Raw genomic sequence first — 24,532 nt, forward strand, 5'->3', positions numbered from 1 at the left:
CCGGCCACAGCCGGAGGGGCTCCTCGTGGCAGCTGCACGTGTGGGGTGAGTGAGGCCCCCCCCCAGGGAGCCCCGGATCTCGGTGGCCATCAGCCTCCTTGTCCGTGAAAGGCGGGGGAGGCAACTGCGGGGTGGAAAGTGAGGGTGCGGAGCTGAGATCACCAACATCCTAGGACCCCAGGTTTTTCAGAACGTATCCCCTGGGCCAAGGGTAGAAACTACTTGTGATCAGAAACATCTGGGGAGCCCTGGGGCTTAGGAAGTGAACTAGGTTTCTCACTGCGGGACTTCTCAGAGCCTTGAGACTGGTGGTCACGTGCCCCTGTGTCCCCCTCTGCCTAGGCAGCCTTGACAGGTTGGGGAGAGAGGGCGCTGACTGTCCTGCGAGCTGGGTTGTGCCCAGAGTGACACACGGCATCGCCGGCACTGCTTTTCACGGTCACCCTCGCTTTGGGGTGGCTTCTTCAAGCTGTCACCTCTGCATGGCGGCCCTCTCTCTCTCCGAGGACCGTGTGGGATGACCCAGCGTCCTGTTTGAGTCTTAAGGTCAGAGTAAGCTCCCGGCCGTTCTCATCGAGGGATTTTGTGTGAGGAACATAAATGTTCCTGGAGGTACTTGTTGTTGCTTTGGGGCTTTGTCCCCTCACACAGATTTAGTCTGGAGTCCATAGGGTTTTGGGGCAGGGGAGGTGGTGGAGGGAGAAGCCCGGCGCAGGATCGGGGCTCCACCCCCACCCCTGCCAACTGCATGCTGTGTGGCCTTGCTATGTGACCTTGGTGACCCCTGTGCTTTGGACACCTTATCTGCTAAAAAAGGTAGATAAGCTAGCTCCTCCCTCAGCAGGGGGTCATGAGGGTAAGTTGGGCAAAGGTAGAGGGTGGGGACCACACAGCAGGCATTTCTTCCTCTGCCTGGCCCCCTTGAGTCTGTGGTCCCCTGTGGGTGTTGGGCTGGGGGCTGGGCGCTGGTGGTTACCACTTGCAAGGTGGGGGGCTCGGTGACAATCTGATATCATCCCTGGGGTGACCCTGGGCTGGGGGTGACCCTTTGCTGGGTGGGAATTAGGGCCACACGGTCATTCCTGGAACGGGCCAGGTCAGCTGGGTCGGGACCCTCAGGGTAGCCCTTGGGGGCGGTTGGCTGCCCTGACTGACACCCAGGGGTCCCTCTGCAGGCACTGGGCCTGGATCAGGTTCCGACCCTTTGTCCCCCAGATCTTCCAGTAGCTACCAAGCCCAGGCTCTTCCCAGAACGGAGGTTCGGTCCTGTCCTCAGCATGGCCAGTGTGCCCTCCTGCCTGCCCTGGGGCCTGAGTGGCCCCGTGTCAGGGCCATAGCCCCCCGTGCAGGGGACAGCCCCCCAGCCCATCTCCCTGTTTCCTGAAGCCCGGGAGGCCCGCGTCCTAAGGTTCTTTGTGCTCTAAGGTGTCGGAAACAAACGACCTCATTTTCTTTTTATCTTTTGCAGCTGAGTTCTTCTTTCCTGCTCCACCCCGCCCCCCCAAACCTGCCCCCCGACCGTTTCCTGTTCACCTGCTTCCCTGACCTTTGAAATGTGGTCCCTGCTTCCCTGACCTTTGAAATGTGGACCCTGCTCGGGAAGCTTGCCGGGGGCCTCTGGGTTAATTACCACCTTCCTATAGGTTGAGTGCGCGCGTGTGCGTGCGTGCGTGCGCGTGTGTGTGTGTGTGTGTGTGTGTGTGTGTGTGTGTATGTATGTATTAGACTGGGATGGGGGCTGGGGAACATCAGAAATGGGGGTGACTGAGCTGGAAGGGAGAGGATTGTCTCCAAGCTGAGTTGGGAGCCTGGGCCTGGCTGAGGGTCGGGGCGGTGGGGGGGAACGTGCGGACGGGGGTGGGGTGGGGTGGGGAGGCAGGTGGGGAGGCACTGGGAGCCGGGCAAGTGTGGGCTGAGTGCGGGGAGCAGGGTAAGACCACATGGCTGGGCTGGGACGGGGGTGGGGGGTGGCCTTTGTCCCGCACCCAGCCATGTGCACAGACCTTAGGAAAGCAGGTTGGTGAATCCACAGCTCACCTGTCAGCCCGGGGCGAGCGTAGGACTTCCAGTGTTCCGGAAGTGTCCTCGAGCTCCTTCCCAGCCCTCACCCGTGCGCCCGGCCCCGGGAGCCACGTTCTAGTTGTGTCTGTTCCGAGCGCCCCCACCGCTGTGGTCGCGATAAAAGCTCTTTATAACCCGAGCAGCCTTGGTTTGGGGAAAGGCAGGCTGTCCTTCCGAATGGTTTACCGCTGTCTGCCCGTCGTGGCGACATCTGCTACAGATTTGGGGCGAAATCTGGCGTTTCTTCGTTACTTGTATGCGAATGGCAGCAACTCAATCAATCGGTCATCATCAAGACAGCGCCTGGAGACTTCCCGGGTGGCGCAGTGGTTAAGACTCCGCGCTCCCAGTGCAGGGGGCCCGGGTTCCATCCCTGGTCAGGGAACTAGATCCCACATGCATGCCGCAACTAAGAGCCCGCGGTCCGCAGCTAAAGAGCCCACGTACTGCAACGAAGATCCCGCACGCGAAAGATCCCACGTGCCACGACTGAGACCCCGTGCAGCCGAATGAATGAATGAATGAATGAATGAGTAAATCTAAAAAAAAGCACCTGGAATGGGAAGGGTGGACCACCGCCCCTTTGGCAGCCAGCCCTGTTCTGCATGGGGCTGTGTGGGTGACACCCCCATCCCTGCCCTGGGGAGTGGGGTGTGGCCCGCCTGGTGAGGGTACACACAACACCCTCGGGGAAGCGGGGCAGGCTGGGAGGGCTCCCGGAGGACCCAGGCTTTCACCTGGGCCAGGCATAGCCACCAGGGAGGGTTTGGGGGCGGTGAAAGGCTTGGGGGTGGAGAGGGTGGGGTCCGTGCAGGGGAGCCTGGGCGCCTGAGGCCATGGTGGGGGGACAGAGAGAGGAATTTGGGGATATTCCCTGGCTCAGTGGGTTCTGAGATGGCTGGGTGGGGGCTGTGATAACTCAGCCGAGGTGGAAACTGGGGAGTAGACTCATTCCCGGGCGTTCGGAGATGTTATCAGAGATTCATCACTTGGGCTCAACCCTTTCGGGCCTACAAGTTTGAGTTTGCCGAGCTTTCCGTAAAAGGCAGAACATCTGTTCAGTTAAAGGAAACCCAAGATTTTATTATTGTTGTAAATGTCAAGTCTGTCCTTTGGAACATTTAGACCACTGCAGGATGGTGTCACCAAAAAGAGCCCATCTCAGTTGGGTCGAAGCCTGAGATCAAACACGGGGTTCTGTGGCCGGAATTGTGGTCGCTGTAGCTGCACGAGGGCTGCCGTGGCCGCTGCCCCCGCTGTGAGAGCAGCACAGGTGGCGAGGGCCTCCCGGGAGCTGAGGGCAGGGACGGAAGTGTGGGGCGGGGGGCCCTCGGCTTCGAGGAACTTCCCACATTAAAGTGAGCTTGGATTTTTAGTATTGCTTCTCCCTTAATTACGAAAGTTCCGTGAGACACCGAGGTGTGATTTTGCTGAGATGCTATTTCCAGCCATTTTAAGGTCTCTGAGCCTCATTCTGGGCCAAGCCGCGTGTGGTTCTGTTATTGCGCTTGGAGGGGAGGGACGGAGCTTTTCTGTGCTCGGAGCTGGGGAGGCTCGTTCGCTTGCACTTTGGGGGACCGCACAGGTTTCTCCTTGGTTCCCATCGTTTTAGCCAGATCGGTGCTTTTCACCTGTTCCCTCTTAGAGGGGACGTGGAGCTTTCCCGCCTGGGGAATGGGGGGGCTTTGTCCCCATCCCAACCCAAGTGTCTTTGAAGTTTCCTGTTTTATCATAAGATTCACGGGAACTTGGCAGTCTCTCTCTGTTACAGTCATGCTAGTTTCATTTTTTTTTTTAATGCTTTGAATTTTATTTGAAGCACCTGGGGGTATATTGAGGAAATAATGTGCCAGAATGTATGCCAAAAAAAAAAAAAACAACAAAATTTTACGGGGACGCTAAAGAAGACCTAAATAAATGGTCGTGGATAGGAAGACAATATCGTAGAAATGTCAGTTTCCCCTCCATGATGTAGAGATTCAGCACGGTTCCCAGGAGTGCACTTCCCTTCCCTTCCCGGTGCAGAAATGTTGGTGCCTCGCATTTGAGGATGTGAGGTCATGGTGGGGTGCCACGTAGAGGTGCAGCTGGTGACATGGGCTGGGGGAGGTTGGTGCAGGGGAGGCCAGCAGAGCTTATGGGAGTGGTTGGGAGTTGGTGATACTGAGCAGGTAAGTAAATATATTGACAATCACAAAAGCCACGTTTCCACTTTGGAGAGCGTACTGACAAACGTAGAAAGAGGGGAGACTAGAAAGTACCCCGAGGAAAGGTTTAACATTGCAAGGACAGCCATGAAGTCATGAATTTTTACCACGTGTACACACACACACACACACAGAGAAATAGAGAAATGTTATGGGTGTGTGTGTAGGAATGTACACATATACATATACAGTGGGTTTTCGTTATTCACAGTAGTTCTGGTGTATAAAGCCACCGCAAACACTGAATGAGTGAATTCTGAACCACTGGTCCTGGGGGAGATACAGGCTTGGGTTCCCCCCCAGAGCTTCCGGTCACATTTTCATCTGCCGATCGACACGCAGCCTTGTTGGACGTGTGTTTCTGTTTAAAGACACCTGATTTAATAGGTATTGTTGGTTCATTCACACTGACCCATGACCAGTAATGCTGTAAGCTCATCTAACACCCATTTCCTCTGTGCGTACACCACGCTGCAGCCACCCTGCACACCAACAGCCCCTCAGCCCTGTGCCTGGGGCCGTTTTCAACAGTGAAATCACCCACAGAAAGCACAGAAAATGCCAACGATGTGGCACTAACGACTGGAGAGGACGCACGTTTACAGTGTGAGCTGAGACGGCAGGGCAGAGCTCGCCTGTGCCACCCTGGCTGGGGGCTGGCATATCAGGTGACTGTTTTTCCGCCCCTCTCTGTGCATGTGCACGTCCAGGAATGATCAGAAAGCCTCTGGGCATCGATGGGGTTATAAATAAATCTGAGCCAGTGGGCGACTCTCCAGGCTGGCATCTGTGAATAAGGAGGAGGGACCGTGTGTATGTTCCCCAGCTCCGTCTGCTGAGAAGGCCCAGAAGCAGTGAGCACACCCAGCACCCAGGTCTTGGCTTCTAAGGATCACTCTCCACTCAAAGGAAGCAGAGCTTCTCGAGAAAGGGCCGATTCTCCAGCTGAGGCAGGGAGAGATACACATGAGCCTGGAGCATGTCACTGTCCCAGAAAGAAAGTAAAGAAATCCTCAAGCGATGGTGGGGACGTGTCAGGGGGACCCAAGAGCCAATGCAAAGGGACTCTCACCGTCCAAACGTAGGAAACATTTGAACATCAAAGTAAATGGGAATATTAGATCTTAACCCATTTCACGAAATAGGTATAGATGAGGCTACACTGGCTTCAATTAGTGAATACATAGTACATAGTAGACATGCTTTAATGACCAGCCAACGTGTAAAATAAAAAATCCTGAATGAAGGCTGTAGCTGTAGTTCTGAGCCATTCTTTTTAGTAGCTTATAATCTACAGTATTACTAGACCATCAGGTTTTATTTATGTTATTATTTTGAATAGTGTTAAAATACACATAACTTAAAATTTACCCTCTTAGCCATTTTAAAGTGTCCAGTTCGGTAGCATGAAGGATATTCATGTGTTGTACAACCACCACCCCCATCCATCTCCCCCCATAATTGAATAAACTAGTAAACCCAGGCTTTCACCACCACAGACAACAGTGTCATGAGCATCATCGTCTGTCTGTCTGTCCTGCCAGCTAAGCTCTGACATTTTTGCTTTTTTCATATCGTAAAAACTTTAAAAGCCATGCCATGAAAAATCCCAACACGGATTTTATGGAACTTGGGGAGCTGGTTGTAAAATGTGTAAGGGGATGTCGTGGACCCAGGGCAGCCGGGACTTTCTAAAGGACATGAATTAGGAGGGACTGCCCCTTCCGGCAGTCGGGGCTGGTTAGAAAGCCTGCTCAGCACGTGGTGTGGTGCAGGGCTGGGCAAGTAGAGAACAGAGGGCACGTGGAAGCAGACGCGGGCACAGCTGGAGGAGGAGCTCCTGCCCCTGGGGATGCAGGTGTGAGCAAGTGCGAAGGAGGGGTGGCGAGTGCCCAGTTGGAGAAGCCCAAGCTGGAAGCCACCCAGAGCCGTTAGGCGTCAGGAAAGTTACCGTGGGTAGAGTTCATTGCCTTGAGCGCAGAGCTGCATCTCGGGGTCGGACCTCTGCGTGCTAGGCACTCGCTCAGTCTCCTTCATGTCTCCCTCCTCCAGGGAGCCCGCCAGCTTCACCAGACAGTTTGCTCTCCTCCAGGCACCTCCTGTCCGTGTCACTCATCTGCCTTTTCTTCCTGCTTAGGTGGTTAACCGCATGTGTGCGTGTGCGTATAATGTGTGTCCTGCCCAACTGCGCTGCAGGCTCCCTGAATGTACCCCACGTTGTCGTCCACTTCTTGGCCTTCCCCGCGGGGCTGGTGTGGGACGAAGGACCATTGCTGACCCATAACCCATAGTTTGCCTCCAGCCTCCAGCCTGCTCCAATGAGCAATGTAACGCTTGGTGAATATCAATAGGGCATGTACTAAAAACGTTGCTTATTTTGGTGTAGTAGCAGAGGATTGGGTTACGGTGAGTTGGGTTGTGTTTAGTGTAACCATGTGAACAGTGTAAAATACAGGCTATTGGAATGGAAGCCCAGACATCTGCTATGAATTCTATATATAAATACTGGCTATGCTTACATGGGTTAAAATGGGGTTGTTGGCACTGGGATCTTCAGACTCCTGATTCCACTGTGGTAGGGACTGCACGTTAATCACGGGTCCTGGTACCCGGGCCAGGACGGGGAAGAGTGGCCTTTTTCTGACACCGATGGGCCGAGGATGCTGGGAACGGCATACCTACCCTAGAAATAGGTGGGAGTGGTCTATCCCCGTCCCCTGGCAGGGAAACACGGAGAACCCACAGAGCTCTGTGGGTGTTCTGAGGGCCATGCCAAGAAGGGGCTGCGTGAATCCAGGGTCACAGAAAGGGTCATCCCTGCCTGAGTCAGCCAATTGGGAAGCCAGGATGAGGGAAGAAGGTCACGGGGGGAATTCAGTGGGCTTGGGGTGCAATGGTGCCTTGAGAAATGATCTATTGAGGTGAAATGTATGCAACGTAAAATGAACCATTTTAAAGTGAATAATCCATTGGCCTTCAGTGCATTCACAATGTTGGGTAGCCACCGCGATCTAGTTCCAGAACATTCCATTGCCCCTATAGGAAACCCTGTCCCTATTAAGCGGTTTTGCCTTATCCCCCACCCCCACCCCCCAGCCCCCGGCCATTACTAATCTGTGTGTCTGTCTTTGTGGGTTTGCCTGTTTGGGGCATTTCATGTGGCTGGAACCCTGTGCTGTGTGGCCTTTTGTGTCTGTCGTCTTCTGGCATCATGTTTTCAGGGCTCATCCATGTTGTAGCCTGTGTCGGTCCTTCACGGCTTTTTACGGCTGAATTATATTTCATGGTATGGATAGAGCACGTTTTGTTTATCCCTTTGTCCATGGATGGACATTGGGGCTACCTCTGCCCTTGGGCGACTGTGAATCGTGCTCCTGTGACCATGCACGGACAAGTATTTATTTGAGTTCTCTTGGGTACACACCTGGGAGTGGAATTGCTGGGTCACGTGGTACCTCGATGGGTAACTTTTTGAAAAGTTAATTACTTTTGGCTGCGTTGGGTCTTTCTTGCTGCGCACGGGCTTTCTCTAGTTGTGGTGAGCGGGGGCTACTCTTTGTTGCGGTGCACGGGCTTCTCATTGTGTTGGCTTCTCTTGGTGCGGAGCGCGGGCTTTAGGCCGCGGGCTCAGTAGTTGTGGCTCGTGGGCTCAGTAGTTGTGGCTCGCGGGCTCAGTAGTTGTGGCTCGCGGGCTCAGTAGTTGTGGCGCACGGGCTCTAGAGCTCAGGCTTACTAGTTGTGGCGCATGGGCTTAGTTGCTCCGCAGCATGCGGGATCTTCCCGGACCAGGGATTGAACCCGTGTTCTCTGCATTGGCAGGCGGATTCTTAACCACTGCACCACCAGGGAAGCCCCTCGACAGGTAACTTTTTGAGGACCTGCCGGGTGCTCTGCACTGCAGCCCCACAGCAGCCAGCGGCGCCTTTTAAGTCGTTACCATTTCCTGCTGGATGGATGAGGAAACAGGCTCAGAGCAGAGATAAAAAGTCTGGCCCCAAATCTCGCAGCTGGAGGCCAGGCTGGGGTTTGAACGAGAGTCTGAGCTGACGTGCTTTCCTGTGTAGCAGGACCGGCCCGGGACTGGATGAAAGAAACACTTAATGAACTACAAGCACAGGTGCTGCCCCGGCTGGTGTTCACTGAGTGCCTGAAATGTGCTGCTACCGGGCTGAGGCTTTGTATGAATTGCTCTGTTGAGGCCTCACAGTCTCTGAGGTGGGGGTGCAGTGAGGACCCCCATCTCACAGGACGTTGAGCTCAGAGAGGCCCAGATCTGAGCCGTGCCCCTGAGCTGGCTCCAGGCTGCTCACTTGCGGGGGGGGGGGGGGGGCGACCCGGTCTGTGTACCCTTGTGATACGTGGTCCTGAAAAAAAAGACTTGCACAGAGAATGTCATAGCAACGTAAATGGAACCTGGGGTTAAAACATTTCAAGATAGTTATCCAGAGGCTTAACAAAGTCATCTTTCATCATGCAGTCCTTTCTTCAATCTTCATCCCCACCTAGCACCTTCTCATACACGCAATTCTAGTACAGATCGGGGTTTATAGCTACGTTGTGTGTTGACTTAACGTTTCTTACACATTTTCTGGTGTCACTGCAGTCATTTTCTTACTACTTTAACGGACACAACTTTCTACTGAGAGAACAGACTAGGTACCCCAATGTTGGAGATTTTTTATTTGTTTATTTTTCTTATTATAAGGAAGGCTGCAGCGAATATTGTGTCTAGGACCTTTTCCTTCCTTCAGGTGTTCCTTGGGATAAGGTCCTGTGGGGCCCGTCTCTAGGGAGAGGGTTTAAACGTTTTATGGTCCTTAATACCAGATACCGCGGTATTTCCTAAAAGGGCTGTTCCCGCATCTGCGGTGGCCAGGTGACCCCGCGTGAGTCCTGGGGTGCGGTGGCGGCTGGGCTGCCGGTCCAGCTCTCTGCCCCTCTGCCCTGCACTCCTCTCCCTCCTCACACTGCTTGTTTCTTCTCCTCACTGCCCCAAAAGCTTGGGCCACTGGTCAAGAGATCATCCCTGGAGTAACCTGGGGCAGGTCAAAGCACCCTTCCAAGAGCTGCAGTCTCCTCACCTGGGAGATACACACCTGAACCCCTTGACCTACAGGGTCTTGGGCCCGTGGGCGTGTCACCTCGGGAAGGAGCACAGAGGACCATCTGCCGCTTCCTGCGTGCTTCGCCCCAGGACCTTTGCACTGGTCATCCCCTCTGCCAGGATGCCCTCCATCTGGCCCTTTCTCGCTGCCCCCTTCAAGTCTTTGCCCAGGTGTCACTTTCTCACCTGACCATCTTACGTGAAACGGCAGACCCCACTCCCCAATCCTTTACCCTGCTCTGTTTTGCAAACCGCAGCATCGATGTTGTGAGGCACAACTGACATCGCCTTACCCATCATGTGGGTCGCCTGTTGTCTTTTCCCCCCACGTCATACAGGACACGAGGGTGGGTTCTGGGTTCGGTTGCGTGTCCCAGCCAGGCTGGCATGTGCTACGCGACACCCCGCTGCCTGCCCACTGGCTGGCTCTGTCGCGGTCTCAGCCCAGTGCATCACTCCTCAGGATGGCCTGTCCCGACGCCAGCCCCTCAGCTGGCCACTCTAATCCTGCCCGCCTCCCCAGCCTCCCTCCTCCCGTGGGGAAGGAGGGGCCCCAGGCGGCCACATCTCCCAGATGAGCCAGGGTACCCGTGGCCCCTGGTAGGCTTGGGGCCGCATCAGCCGGGGCTCCCCAAGCCCTAGGAGGGGCACTGGGAGGGTAGGTGCCAGCTGGGGGGGCAGCCCCCCACAAGAGGCCCCCATCGCCATGAGTCCCCAGGGTAACCGGAGAGTGAAGTGGGTGTCTCTTCAAACTTAGGAATTGAGTGTGTGGTAGTTTCTAGATGTCTTCGAAGCAGGAGTGGCTTCTCCTGGAGAGAGCCTGCCCGCCCTGGCCCTCCTAGGAGTCTCAGTTTGGGAAAAGCGCAGGAAATTGAAATCCACCCCCCATCACCTGTGGCCTTTGAAGGGTGCACCTGAACTGCCCAGAGTGTAAACTGCGGGGAAAATGTGGTCTTTCCAGTTTGGGGAGAAAGAGCAGAGCAGAATTAGGATTTTTTGTGCGGGGGCAGCTTCCAGGGCTCCCGCCTCCTGATTCTCCCCCAGCCCAGGCTCCCTGGCCTCTGGGACTTCGGCTGCGGGGAAGGGTTAACTTACTGGGTGTCTGGCCAACAGCTGGGACTGGCGACTCGCCCCGTGGGTACCTCCCTCCAAAGCGCTTCCCCCGGGGGCCGGAACGCCTCTGATTGGAGACTGCTGTCTGCGGGGCCATCCATCTCTTGACGCTGATGCCGGGTGAGTTTCGTCCCTCACCTGTGGCCACCAACTCCCAATGGAATACCTGTGGCAGCGGGGAGCTTGCCTCCTCCTGAGATGGTCCCTTGCACTGTCGTCCAGAGGTGCTAGTTTAGAGAAGAGTGAAGCCAGCGTCCTCCCTGCTGGCCTTCGCGAGGGGTTCTCAGGCGGGAGCTGGGTCCATCCTGGTGGGGGAACGTCACGGTGCTTTGGTGTGCGCGCCTGTGTCTGCTTCTGGGGAGAGGGTCAGCTTATCAGAGGGCTCTGTGACCCCCGAGGTTAGGAACCACCCGGGCCGGTCCTGCCTTCGCCGGATGAGAGGGGAGGAATCTCAGGAGGCCGGGCACGGTGAACCTCGCAGGCGAGGTGGGATTACTGGTCGTCTGTGCTCCAGTGGCCGGCGGGGCCCTGGTGACGATGAATGGGCAGGTGCTCTGGGGGCACCCGTTGCCCTGCATGTGCTGTGGGGTGTCTGCAGCAGCTTTTCTGCCTCGGTCCACGGGCCTCCAGATCCCACACGACTCTTCCTGCGAAGGCCCTCTGCCTCTGGTCTGTACGATTCTTCCTCCTCTGAAGGTCTGGACCCTCCCTCATCCTGGGTATCACCCCCTTGCCCACCGTCCTCCGACCGGCCGGCCTCTGACCCTCGGAAGGCACCCGGCTGCCGGCAGCGCCTCCGGTGGTGTGTGTCACTGCCACTCTGCTCTGTGGAACCTCTGGCTGACAGTGGGGACCCAGACCCTTCCGGGCACCCCGCCCTTTCGCTTCTCACCTCTCACAGAGCAGAGGTGACTCACTGTCTCGAAATTAGGATGCTAGGATGCTAGTGGGGTGGGTGAAATGTATTTATAGAGCAGCTGCTGTGGGCTGGCCCCGGGCAGGGCAGGGCGTTCTTAGACGGGCAGACAAGCCATCCTGGAGTGCAGGGTCCACTGGGACCCTCAGCATATTGTAGCAGCTGGGAAAACAGGGAAACTTCCATTTTTAATTAAAAAAACCTTTTTACTGAAGTGCGTATACACAGAAATGTGATGCCTTTTTACAAACTAGATACGCCTGTGCAGCGAGCACACGATGCCTGTTCCGGAGTGTGGCACCTGGTGTGCTGCTGAACTTGGTTCCTCTCGAAGCCTTGTCTTACCCTTCTGTAAAATGGGTGAACTGTCACCCACAGCCCAGGCCTGTGTGCCGAGAGCCCAGGGGGCCCAGAGAGGAGCCTGCCCAGCTCTGTGTGCCGTGAGCGACCTTCAAAGAGCCGTCAGCCTGAGAGGATGCTCACTCTTTATCACCTGTCTGTACCTGCCTGGGGCAGGGAGGGGTGAGATTAGGGACAGAAGTTCTTTGGTGGCCATCTCCTCCTCGCAAGAGGTCAGGATGCCCAGCTCAGATGTAGTTGTTACACCCCTGTGTTTGATCTTTGCCGTGTCCCTGCTGCCACAAAGAACTGTAGACGTGACATAATGATGGTGGTGGTGGGAGGGGTGGAGCCCCGGAGCCGGTCCTGACCTCGAACCCTCCGCGCGTCCTCCTACCCTGCAGAGGAGGGGCCTGGGTGGGACACACGGTGATTTCAGGAACTGCAGCGCCGTCTGCTGCGTTGAAAGAGCCTCTGCATGGGTGGCTGGGCCCGCCCAGGTGCCTTCCCGGCAGTGGCTGGGGATGGAAGGAAGGAACCGGGAGCCTCGGGCACGGGCCGGGCGGGGTCCAGGCACCTAGCCCCCCGTCCTGGTCTGTGCGGCCTGCGGCTCAGCCTGCGGTCCTCACGGTTTGCTTCTACCCCCACAGCCTCGCCGCTCCTCCTGTTTGCCAACCGCCGGGACGTACGGCTGGTGGACGCCGGCGGAGTCAAGTTGGAGTCCACCATTGTGGTCAGCGGCCTGGAGGATGCGGCCGCGGTGGATTTCCAGTTCTCCAAGGGAGCCGTGTACTGGACGGATGTGAGCGAGGAGGCCATCAAGCAGACCTACCTGAACCAGACGGGGGCTGCCGTGCAGAACGTGGTCATCTCCGGCCTGGTGTCGCCCGACGGCCTGGCCTGCGACTGGGTCGGCAAGAAGCTGTACTGGACGGACTCGGAGACCAATCGCATCGAGGTGGCCAATCTCAATGGGACGTCCCGGAAGGTCCTCTTCTGGCAGGACCTGGACCAGCCGCGGGCCATCGCCTTGGACCCCGCTCACGGGTAAACCCAGTGCCTCTGCTCCCTGGTGCGAGTGGGTGGGGTCGTGATTTCTCTCTTGAACTTACTTGAGCCCACGTACCTTTTTTAGAGAAAATGCGGCAGTCTTAAATGGGTTCGCTTTCAGAATTTGTTGTTGTTGAGAACCATTTCCCCGTGATACCCTGTGTTGTGGGTTTTTTTAAACTCGCTGCCTCTGCTTGGCCGTGGATTCGAATCACTAAACGTCCCAGATGTGTGTGTGACGGTGTCCGAGGAGGTGCGAGCGCTCTGACAGGTAGAACTCACACCTTTCACTTCCTTTATGACTGCATCAGCTGAAAACGGGGGGAAAAAGTGAAACTCCTTGTCCAGAAGGGGAACATGCTGCAGATGGTTTCTCTGGTGTCTTCTGGAAGCCCTCAGCTTCCCCCTGCCTCCCAGTCTGGCTGAGCTCACGTGACCTACGAAGGCTCAGGGCCCAGCCATGAGTTCCAGGTGGGGTTTTGTGAGTGGCGGCAAAGCTAAGAACATGTGCAGAGTTGAAGGCTGGGATGGAGAGATTGTGGGGAGATGACCGAGCTGCCCAGCCAGGCCAGGCTCATTGCAGACTTTCATGAACGGTAGCTGTTCGTTCGGTCATCCCTCGGCCCTCTATTCCCTCTTCCTGCCGCCTGGGAAGGACACACTCTTAGCCAGGCTGCATCAAGCTAGGCACCTGCCTCCTGGCCGTGCTCGACCCACTGCTGGGTCTGCCCACTCCTCTGCTGTTCATGTGTCAGAAACGGCTGTTGGGCATCTGGAACAGAAACACCGTAGGACTCTGGGTTCTGGTCCTGATGCCCCTGACTTGCTGTTGCCCCTGGCAGTACCCTCCCCTGCCCTGGAGGGGTGGTGACACTGGCCGCACTGCCTGCAGCCCAGGCTGGAAGGACCTCTCAGCCCACCCTGGGGTGGGTGGAATGAGGTTTGGGAGGCAGAGGCCTGTCCTGCCAGTGCAGGTGCGTGGGTAGCTCGGGGAGCACCCTGGGTGAGGGGGCGCTTTGGTGGCCAAGTAAACCTCCTTACGGGGGCCTTCTCGGCGTGTTGACTGAGAAGGCACACTAGACTGGCTTCTGATGTCGGAATAGCTGGTGCCTTCTGGAGCTGCTGGTTTAAAAGCTGAGTGTTTGTGTGTGTGTGTGAGCTCCATTGGGAGGTGCTTAGTACTTAGTTGGGAAGTGCTCAGTTGGGAGGTGCTTGGTACTTGGTTGGGAAGTGCTCGGTTGGGAGGTGCTTGGTGCTTGGTTGGGAAGTGCTCAGTTGGGAGGTGTTTGGTACTTGGTTGGGAAGTGCTCGGTTGGGAGGTGCTTGGTGCTTGGTTGGGAAGTGCTCGGTTGGGAGGTGTTTGGTGCTTGGTTGGGAAGTGCTCGGTTGGGAGGTGCTTGGTGCTTGGTTGGGAAGTGCTCAGTTGGGAGGTGCTTGGTGCTTGGTTGGGAAGTGCTCAGTTGGGAGGTGCTTGGTGCTTGGTTGGGAAGTGCTCAGTTGGGAGGTGCTTGGTACTTGGTTGGGAAGTGCTCAGTTGGGAGGTGCTTAGTACTTAGTTGGGAAGTGCTCAGTTGGAGGTGTTTGGTACTTAGTTGGGAAGTGCTCAGTTGGGAGGTGCTTGGTGCTTGGTTGGGAAGTGCTCAGTTGGGAGGTGCTTGGTACTTGGTTGGGAAGTGCTCAGTTGGGAGGTGTTTGGTACTTAGTTGGGAAGTGCTCAGTTGGGAGGTGCTTAGTACTTAGTTGGGAAGTGCTCAGTTGGGAGGTGCTTAGTACTTGGTTGGGAAGTGCTCAGTTGGGAGGTGTTTGGTACTTGGTTGGGAAGTGCTCAGTTGGGAGGTGCTTGGTGCTTGGTTGGGAAGTGCTCAGTTGGGAGGTGTTTGGTACTTGGTTGGGAAGTGCTCAGTTGGGAGGTGCTTAGTACTTGGTTGGGAAGTGCTCAGTTGGGAGGTGTTTGGTGCTTGGTTGGGAAGTGCTCAGTTGGGAGGTGCTTGGTGCTTGGTTGGGAAGTGCTCGGTTGGGAGGTGCTTGGTGCTTGGTTGGGAAGTGCTCAGTTGGGAGGTGCTTGGTGCTTGGTTGGGAAGTGCTCAGTTGGGAGGTGCTTAGTACTTAGTTGGGAGCAGTCGTCTTCATGCTCACACCTAGTCTGGCTTTGCCTGTAGCATCCCTAGGAGTTGGTCCATCTCTGGCCCTGTCTTTTCTTACTAAATGTTTGAAATCTTTTCTGATCTTGCCTCTGAATTCTTCCCCCAGATCCTGCTGGGATCACACCCCTGCCCCTGAGGTAGAGTTGACTTTGGTGTTGATGCCCTGGGCAGGATATCTGAGGCCCCAGCCTCTCCCCCACATCTCCCGCCGCCCCAGTGATGTGTCTGATGCGTGACGGAGCGAAGTGGTGGTGCTAAGTGTCCCACTCACCAGATTGAATGGCGGTGAGAACGCTGGACTCTGGTCCCAGCTTCGTCTGTGGTGTGATCGAGGTTAGCAGTGTCCGCTCCATCCCCTTAGACACCGTTGCCCAGGAGGGAAGGACTCCAGGCCAGCGCATAGGCACCATGGGCAGCGCCCCACTCTGCCGAACACTGGCCTGGCGGTGGTCCTTGCCATGAGTTCAGGCTGAGTCCTGAGAGCGGGGACAGGGGGCTTCATTCTCTGTCCTGGCCACACACTCGTGTCTGCAGGGAGCATCACTGCCTCCTCCTGGCCCTGTTGGAACCTCTGTTGTCTCCGTGTGTCTGTCCTCTCGTGATGCAGCCTTTCTGCCTCACAACTAGGGTCCCTCCTTAGATGAGGAGATACTGCCCCTGCTACGTCATCAGGAAGGAAGGTTCTCAGTCTGAACGTCAACCTCAGGGTGCACGTGACCAAGAGCCCCATAGCCAGGAGGACCACAGACCCCAGGGCCTGGACTTGGTCAGGTTCAGCAGCACAGGTGGCAAAGGGCAGGTGTCCCGGCGAGGCTGGGGAGGCACCTCTGCTCCCAGCACCAGGTGCCCACTTGGGCAGCAGAGCGGGCTCCAGGGAGGACTCTCTGGCCCTGAGGACCCGGGGCCGGGAAGGCATCAGCCCAGTGCTGGGGGGTGGCCCGGGCCTGTCCCAGCCCATGAGGGGCTGCAGTGGCTCCTGGGTCTCGAGTTAAAGCCGGGCTGAAACCCAACCCCCTCTTTAAGATGCAAAATGGCCCTTCCCTAAAATAACACACAACCACAACCGCAGCCAGCCTCTGCCCTCTGCGCGCTGAGACCAGGCTGCAGGGCTTTGCTTCAGGAGTTGATTTTCCTCCGTGGAGCTAGGCTGGGCCTGTGGCAGCGTTGAAGGCTCTGCACGAGCACATCCACGCCAGCTGGGCTCTGGGAACAGGGTGGCTCGCAAATTCCCCATTTAAGGAAACCAGCCGGGCCTCTGTTATGAAACCCGGGGGAAGGAATGTGAATTATGCTCCTCGCGGAGGTCCTGAGCCTGCACATTTTCCGGCCTTTCCCGTTGGCCACCAAGGAGCGTTCAGGAGCATGTGAGTGGATGGCTCTGAGACTGATTCTCCTGACACCTTCTGGGCAGCCGGTGGGAGGGCTGGGCTCTTTCCAGGCTGCTGGGGGTGGGAAAAGCACAGGGAGAGAAAGGTGCCTGCACCAGGCCGGCGGGAGCCTTTGCTGAGAGCCTCGGGTGCCCGGAGAAGTTCGCCACCACCCCAGGCTGGGGGGTGGGTCAGACAGCGGCCAGGCTCTGACCTCAACCAGAGAACCGTGTTGTGCTCCCAGAGCTTGTGACCTGGGGCAGCGCAGCCTTCCGGAGCCTCGGTTTTCTCACCTGTCCAATGGGAATAGTCCCTGCGTCACTTCTTCAGTGGAGAGCAGAGTGGAGAGCTTGTTGGAGAGGTGTTCCAAGTTCTCTGTTCCCATGGGGGCTGGAGAGCAGGGGAGCTTGGTGACGATGGCCGGGTGTGGTTGGCCCCTCGCCGCACGTGAAGCCCCCAGGAGCTCATTATCATCATCTGTCATCACCCGTCTAGCAGGTGGCGACAGTGCCAGCTCCGAAGTGACACCCCTCTGGGAAGGCCCCACGGCCCCGTGGATGGGGGTGGCCTTCGGAGCTCCCATCTCGGGGGAGTGGCAGCTTGTGTGCGTGTCATTTTCTCTCTCCTGCTGGACAGAGACCCCCACCAAAGGGCAAGGCTGGGCCTGTTCTCCCCACGTCCCTGATGACTTTGCTGGTCCCTGGTGGACGGCAGCTCAGGCTTTGCTGAAAGGCATGAAGTTTTACCTCTGAAGATGTGGAGGCTGAGAGCGGGAGTGGAGAGGGAGTGCGGGGAGGGGACTTGATCCGTTATAGAAGCAGCTCGAAGGGAAGCAAGCCTGTGGGCCCAAGCAACTAGGGCGTCTGAGAAGTGGCCTGTTTCGCTCCCACTGTGTCCCACGGCCCCGCCTCTCCCCATCTGGGCTTGCGCTGTCTTCCCTGGCAGACCCTCCCACGAGGGCACAGGTGGCTCCCAGGAGCCCCCTGCCCTCCCCTTGCAGGCCGACTCCCATCTGCCTGTCTCTAAGCGGCCACTAAGGCTGAGGGTAATGGGGTTTGTTGATTGCTCAGGACTGACCTGTGCCCACTCCAGGAGGGGGTGTGGGAGCAGACACACCACCTGGAGAGGTTCATGAACCTCGAGTGGAGGCGGGGTTCCTCCAAGGGAAATCCAGGCACTGTCCCCCTTCTCTGCGGAGAGACACCGGTGGACAAAGTAAAGTGAAACAGGTCTGCCACCCCTCGTGCCCCGTGGCTTGTCCCCAGCCGACTGGGCCAGAAACCCAAGGGACTCATGTCCTCAAGGCTGGTGCGGTTCCCCCTGCTCTCCACTGAAGAGCCATGCTGAGAGGGCGCCCCGCCTGGACATCTGGGCCGTGGTGGGGTTTGAACCCATCAGCCCAGATGCCTGCCTATTATCTCTGCTCATGTGAAGGGACATCAAATAAGGAAGCCTCTAAGGAGGCGGTGGTTTCTGGCTGGAAACTCTAAGAACATGGTTCAGCAGCGCTGACTCACCCACAACCCACCCAGGAATAACTGGTATGTTCCAGTGAATACCTCACCTACGCATTGTTGTTCTTAACAGACTTCTTTTTTTTTTTTTTTTTGCCGTACGCGGGCCTCTCACCGTTGTGGCCTCCCCCGTTGCGGAGCACAGGCTCCGGACGCGCAGGCCCAGCGGCCGTGGCTCACGGGCCCAGCCGCTCCGCGGCACGTGGGATCTTCCCGGACCGGGGCACGAACCCGCGTCCCCTGCATCGGCTGGCGGACTCTCAACCACTGCGCCACCAGGGAAGCCCCAGACTTCATTTTTTTAAAGCAGTTTTAGGCTCACAGATAAATTGAGGGCAAGGTACAGAGAGTTCCTGTATACCCACGTACATTTAACCTTTGTCTTTTGACAAGGATTCAATGTCACGTATCCATGGTTGTATTATCCTACAGAATCGTTTTGCTGCCCTACAGATCCTCTGTGCTCCGTCAGTGCATATCCCTCCCCAGTCCCTGGCAGCCCCTGATCTTTTCCTGTCTCCATAGTTGTACCTTCAACAGTGTCGTATGCGGGAACCATAGAATGTACAGCCTTTTCACGTTGGCTTCTTTCACTTAGTAACATGCGTTTAATGTTCCTCCGCGTCTTTTCATGGCTTAATAGCTCATTTCTTCTTAGCACTGAATAATATTCCATTTTACATATTTTAATTGCCTTTTAGAAGTTCATTTACAGCGTTTTCATAGTAGCAAAAATTCAGAAGCAACGCAAACGTTCTAAGTGGTTTCCCTTAAATAATTTACCGTACTATATAGCCATTAAAAGAACAAGGAGGGTTTCGACTAGTAAGAAGAGGATACCTAGAATATGTTGCTAAATGAGAACAAGTGGAAACAAGTATATTTGATTATCCAACTTTGATTAAAAATTAATATGTTACACGGAATTCCCTGGTGGTCCAGTGGTTAGGATTCTGCGCTTTCACTGCCGAGGGCCTGGGTTCAATCCTTGGCTGGGGAACTAATAAGATCCTGCAAGCAGTGCAGCCAAAAAAAAAGAAAAAATTAATATATTACTGACTGCTTAGAAAGCAAATCGGAAGTAATGTTACCCTTGGCCCGGAACATTGGGCGAGATTTCAGGGCAAATTCACTGTCTCTGTTTCATATGCTTGCATTCATATAGACAGAAATCAAAAACGAAACAAACACGAGCTTTTCTCATCGTGCTTCTGTCCTCCTTGTTAGGTACATGTACTGGACAGACTGGGGAGAGATACCCCGGATCGAACGGGCAGGGATGGATGGCAGCACCCGGAAGGTTATTGTGGACTCGGACATTTACTGGCCCAACGGGCTGACCATCGACCTGGAGGAGCAGAAGCTGTACTGGGCGGACGCCAAGCTCAGCTTCATCCACCGCGCCAACCTGGACGGCTCCTTCCGGTAAGTTCCGCCTGGCTCTGGGCCCCCACCTTCCCCACGGGGCCCTGGCCAGTCCCAGCTGGGCGTTGGCTGATCCTTCCCAACTCAGGCCAGTGGTCTCAGACCTGAAACCCTGGGGGCCTGAGGCCTGCAGGCCTTTTCAGAGCTGAGGTCCATAACAGTGCACACACCATGTCTGACATCCCACCCAAGCAGGGTCTGGGGTGGCATCTGCATCTATTTTATAGCAAAATGTAGAATGCTCATTCTCAGTGGGATCGCAAAGGCTAAAGAGCCCTACATCCAAAGCAGTTTCATGGCTTCTCAGGGTGTGAGCATCAAATTAACGTAGGATCCAGCAATTCTGCTCCTAGGTTTATGCCCCCAAAGAATTGAAAATTGGTATCGAAGTAAATACGTGTACACGAATATCCATCGCAGGAGCGTCCACGATAGCTAAAAGGTAGAAACAGCTGAAACGTCCACCAGCAGATGAGCGACGGATGGATAAGCAAGACTGTGGCATATCTGTGCCATGGAGCGGTGCTCAGCTATAGCAAGGAATGAGGCACGGGTGGGCCTTGAAAACATGCTGCTAAGTGAAAGAAGCCGGACACCAAAGGCCACATACCGTGTGACTTCATGGATGTGAAAAGCCCAGAACAGGCGAATCCTTAGGGACAGAGGGCAGACGGCTGTTTCCAGGGGCTGCGGGGGGAGGGGAGACGAGGAGTACCTGCTTGGTACATTCAGGGTTTTCCTGTGGGGGTGGAAATGTTTGGGAAACAGCTGGTGGTGATGGCTGCACATGGTGAATGTGCTATGCGGCCCTGAATTAGTCACTTTGAAATGGTTGATTTGGTGATATGTGAATTTCACCTCAAGACATTTTTTGTATGTTTGGTTTTGTTTTCTTTTAAGTTTATTTATTTAATTAATTTATTTTTGGCTGTGTTGGGTCTTCGTTGCTGCGCACGGGCTTTCTCTAGCTGTGGTGAGTGGGGGCTGCTCTTCGTTGAGGTGCGCGGGCTTCTCATTGCAGTGACTTCTCGTTGCAGAGCACGGGCTCTAGGCACATGGGCTTCAGTAGTTGCGGCAGGTGGGCTCAGCAGTTGTGGCTCACGGGCTCTAGAGCGTGGGCTCAGTAGTTGTGGCGCACGGGCTTAGTTGCTCCGCGGCATGTGGGATCTTCCCGGACCAGGGCTCGAGCCCGTGTCCCCTGCATTGGCAGGAGGATTCTCAACCACTGCATCACCAGGGAGGTCCTGTTTTTGGTTTTTGATTGCGATATAATTGGCACATAACATTGTATTCATTTTAGGTGTATGACGTCGTGATTTGTTGTGATTTGTTGTATGTGTATGTTGCAAAATGATGACCGCAATAAGTTTAGTTAACATCCATCACTATAGAGAGTTACATTTTTTTCTCCTTGTGATGAGAACTTTTAAGATCCACTCTCTTGGCAGCTTTTAAGTATACAGTACAATATTGTTAACTGTAGTCACCGTGCTGTATGTTACATCCCCAGGACTTACTCATCTTGTAACTGTAAATTGGCACCTTTTGATCCCCTGTACCCATTTCACCCACCCCCCTCCCCTGGAAGCAGGGGTTCTCTGTATCTCTGAGTTCTGTTCTCTGTATCTATGAGTCTGGGTTTTAATTTTTTTTTTTTTTTTTTGCGGTATGCGGGCCTCTCACTGTTGCGGCCTCTCCTGTTGTGGAGCACAGGCTCCGGACGCGCAGGCTCAGCGGCCATGGCTCACGGGTCCAGCCGCTCCACGGCATGTGGGATCTTCCCGGACCGGGGCACGAACCCGCGTCCCCTGCATCGGCAGGCGGACTCTCAACCACTGTGCCACCAGGGAAGCCCTAATATTTTTTATTGAGTTATAATTAACATACAATATTATATTAGTTTCAGGTGTAAAACATAGTGATTCAATTATGAAATGGTCACAATGAGAACAGTTAACCACCCATCACCAAGCAAAGTTATTATAGTATTATTGGCTGTATTTCCTATGTGTACGTTACATACTTCCCCATGACTTATTTTTCTTTTTAAGATTTGATTTTTTAAAAAAATTTATTTATTTCTGGCTGCATTGGGTCTTCATTGCTGCGTGCAGGCTTTCTCTAGTTGCGGTGAGCGGGGGGCTACTCTTCGTTGCGGTGCACGGGCTTCTCATTGTGGTGGCTTCTCTTGTTGTGGAGCATGGGCTCTAGGCGTGCGGGCTTCAGTAGTTGTGGCACATGGGCTCAGTAGTTGTGGCACATGGGCTCAGTAGTTGTGGCTCATGGGCTCTAGAGCGCAGGCTCAGTAGTTGTGGTGCATGGGCTTAGTTGCTCCACGGCATATGGGATCTTCCCAGACCAGGGCTCGAACCCACGTCCCCTGCATTGGCAGGTGGATTCTTAACTACTGAGCCACCAGGGAAGTCCCCCATGACTTATTTATCTTGTAGCTGGAAGTTTGTACCTCTGATCTCCGTCATCTGTTTCATCTGTTCCCCTACCCGCCCCCTTTGGCAAACACCTGTTGGTTCTCTGTATCTACGAATCTGTTTCTCTTTTGTGTTTTAGATTTCACATATAAGTGAAATCATACGGTATTTGTTTTTCTCTGTCTGCCCTTTTTCACTTAGCATAATACTCTCCAGGTCCATTCATGTTGCCACAAACGACAAGATTTCATTCTTTGTTATGGCTGAGTAGTGTTCCATTGTGTGTGTGTGTGCGTGTGTGTGTGTGTGTGTACACACACACGCACACACACACACACACAGAGACACACCATCTTTTTTTTATCCATTCAGTTTATCTCTCGACAGACACTTAGGTTACTTCCATATCTTGGCCATTGTAAATAATGCTGCAGTGAACACAGGGGTACATATATCTTTTCAAATTTGTGTTTTCATTTTCTTTGGGAAAATACCCAGATGTGGGATTTCTGGATCATATGGTGGTTCTATTTTTAGTTTTTTAAGGAACCTCTGTGCTGTTCTCCATAGTGCCTGCACCAATTTACATTCCCACAAACAGTGCACGAGGGTTCCCTTTTCTCCACATCGCTGCCAACATTTATCGTTTCTTGTCTTTTTGGTTATAGCTATTCTGTTCTTCCTCTTCTATTTTTTGGAATAATCTGAGAAGGATAGGTATTAACTCTTCTTTAAATGTTTGTTAGAATTCACCTATGAAGCCATCTGGACCTGGACTTCTGTTTTGGGGAAGTTTTTTGATTCCTGATTCAATTTCATTACTAATTATCGGTAACTATTCAGATCTTCTGGTTCTTCACGATACAGTCTTGGAAGATTGTATGGTTCTAGGAATTTATCCATTTCGTCTAGGTTGTCTAATTTGTTGGTATATAGTTGTTCATAGTATTATCTTATGATCCTTTTTAGTCAATAAATCTTTTTAAAAAGTGACATGAAGAAAACAGGGAAGAGGCAATGTCAGGTCAGGCTGGGAAAGAGCGCGAGTGTATGATTTTTGGTTGTTCAGTGATACCTTTTGAGTGTGACTCTCTCCTCAGTGCTGTACCGGGGACTGAGGACACGGTGGTGACCACCCATCCACAGTGTCCACCTCAGGAAGCCTATAGTGGGGTGCGGGTCATTAAACCAGATAGTCGCATACTACCAGCTGTGTGAATTATGATTCTATTACCGTCGTCCATAATCTCATTAAAAACAAGTTCTCGTTTGCTGGGTATCATAAATACACAGATGAGAATAGCTTTTTTTTTTTTTTTAACGTTGATACAAGTTTAATTTGCTTTGATAATATAAATTATTGACATCGTAGGAATGAGCAAGTATCAGTAACTTTGGTCCGATTTGTGTTACGTTGTTAAAGCATCAGGCAGGACAGGTGTGCTTCTCATCAGCTTGTTGTCACCAGGTGTGGCGTCCTCCCTGCCACTTTTCTTCCTTCTTTCTTCTCTGTGGGGCACTTTGGCAACAGCCCCCCTTCTGGAAACGGGTTAGACAGGGAGCAGCTGGGTGTGCAGGGCCCCCCACGTCACTGTCAGGGGTGGCGGGAGGCTGGCTGGGTCTGGAAGGTGCCCTGCGCACCCTGGCAGAGGGTTCCTGGGATGCCCTGGCCTGGTCTCACACTGCTCCATCACCGCTCCTGTTGTCCTGCGGGATGTCGATGGGTCAGCAGTGACAATGGAAGGCTTTCAAAATGGGGAGCACAGTGGGGACCCCCTGACGGCTCCTCCACCCGCCTCCCCCACCCACCCACCCACAGGCAGAAGGTCGTGGAGGGCAGTCTGACGCACCCTTTTGCCCTGACGCTCTCTGGAGACACTCTGTACTGGACAGACTGGCAGACCCGCTCCATCCACGCCTGTAACAAGAGGACTGGAGACAAGAGGAAGGAGATCCTTAGCGCTCTCTACTCGCCCATGGACATCCAAGTGCTCAGCCCAGAGCGGCAGCCTTACTGTAAGTCGGGGCCAGGCTGGGGGTGGGGCAGCTGGGAGAGGCCCCTCTGCAGAGCTGGCGTCGGGGTTGCTTCAGGCAGGGTCATGCTCCAGCGGTCCTCGGGGGTGGCAGAGGGATTCCCAAGGAAGGTTGCCCTGTTTTCAAGGCCCAGTGGAAGTTACGTGTTTATTCATGAAAAATCTGCTCCAAGTCAAAGTTCTCAGCCTGGGGTCCCCATGGGGTCGTGGCAGGGGTCCCTGATGGTGAAAAGCTCCTGTGACAGGCAGCCAGCAAGCAGGGCCAGGGCCTCGGGCTCGCCCCCTCCCACGAGGACCACCACCTGTTCTTACGGGGACCCCACTGGTTCCCATGGGGACCACGGAGCGGGGCGGATTCTGGCCACGGTGCTGTTGAAGGTTCCAACTTTGTACTTAAGAGTGGGCTCCCAGGGGTGGGGCTCTCTGGAGTGGTTTTCTGGGGAGAACATCGTGGTCCTTACACGCAGGTGGGTTTAATGCTTTGCATTTCATGGGTACCACCCTCCACCCTGTCCTGGGTGGAGTGAGATGCCAGGAGTATTTGTCAGTTCATTTGCACGCTGGTTGTGCAAGGGCTTGGGAGAATGAAAACATTGTCATCAGCTACCAGAGGCTCGGCCCAGTGGCCAGGTGTGGCCACCAAGCTTCTGTGCAGAGCCCATGGGGTCCAGGCATGTCACAGAGATAAGACAGGCCTCTGCTCCAGGACCCCCCGGACCCAGGGCCTCCCCTTACCACGCAGGCAGGTCCTGGGATCCTGCCAGGGAGGGCTGGGGACAGTCTCCGCAGAGGAGATGTCCTTTGAGGGGCCCTGAAGAAGATGGGGTTTC

General features: G+C 54.7%; 1 protein-coding gene across 3 annotated transcripts in view; it reads left to right on the forward strand.

Moving 5' to 3' along the window:
* The window catches only part of LRP5 (LDL receptor related protein 5), a 109,654-nt gene that overhangs the window by 16,203 nt on the left and 68,919 nt on the right, over positions 1 to 24,532 (forward strand). For all 3 annotated transcript variants that reach the window (XM_060019438.1, XM_060019441.1, XM_060019440.1), the window contains exons 2-4: positions 12,391 to 12,787; positions 19,043 to 19,240; positions 23,489 to 23,685. In XM_060019438.1, the coding sequence (XP_059875421.1) occupies positions 12,391 to 12,787; positions 19,043 to 19,240; positions 23,489 to 23,685 (792 nt within the window). The remainder of the gene's footprint in view (positions 1 to 12,390; positions 12,788 to 19,042; positions 19,241 to 23,488; positions 23,686 to 24,532) is intronic.

This window comes from Delphinus delphis, chromosome 8 (genome assembly GCF_949987515.2).
Source record: "Delphinus delphis chromosome 8, mDelDel1.2, whole genome shotgun sequence".
NCBI classification, from domain to species: domain Eukaryota; kingdom Metazoa; phylum Chordata; class Mammalia; order Artiodactyla; family Delphinidae; genus Delphinus; species Delphinus delphis.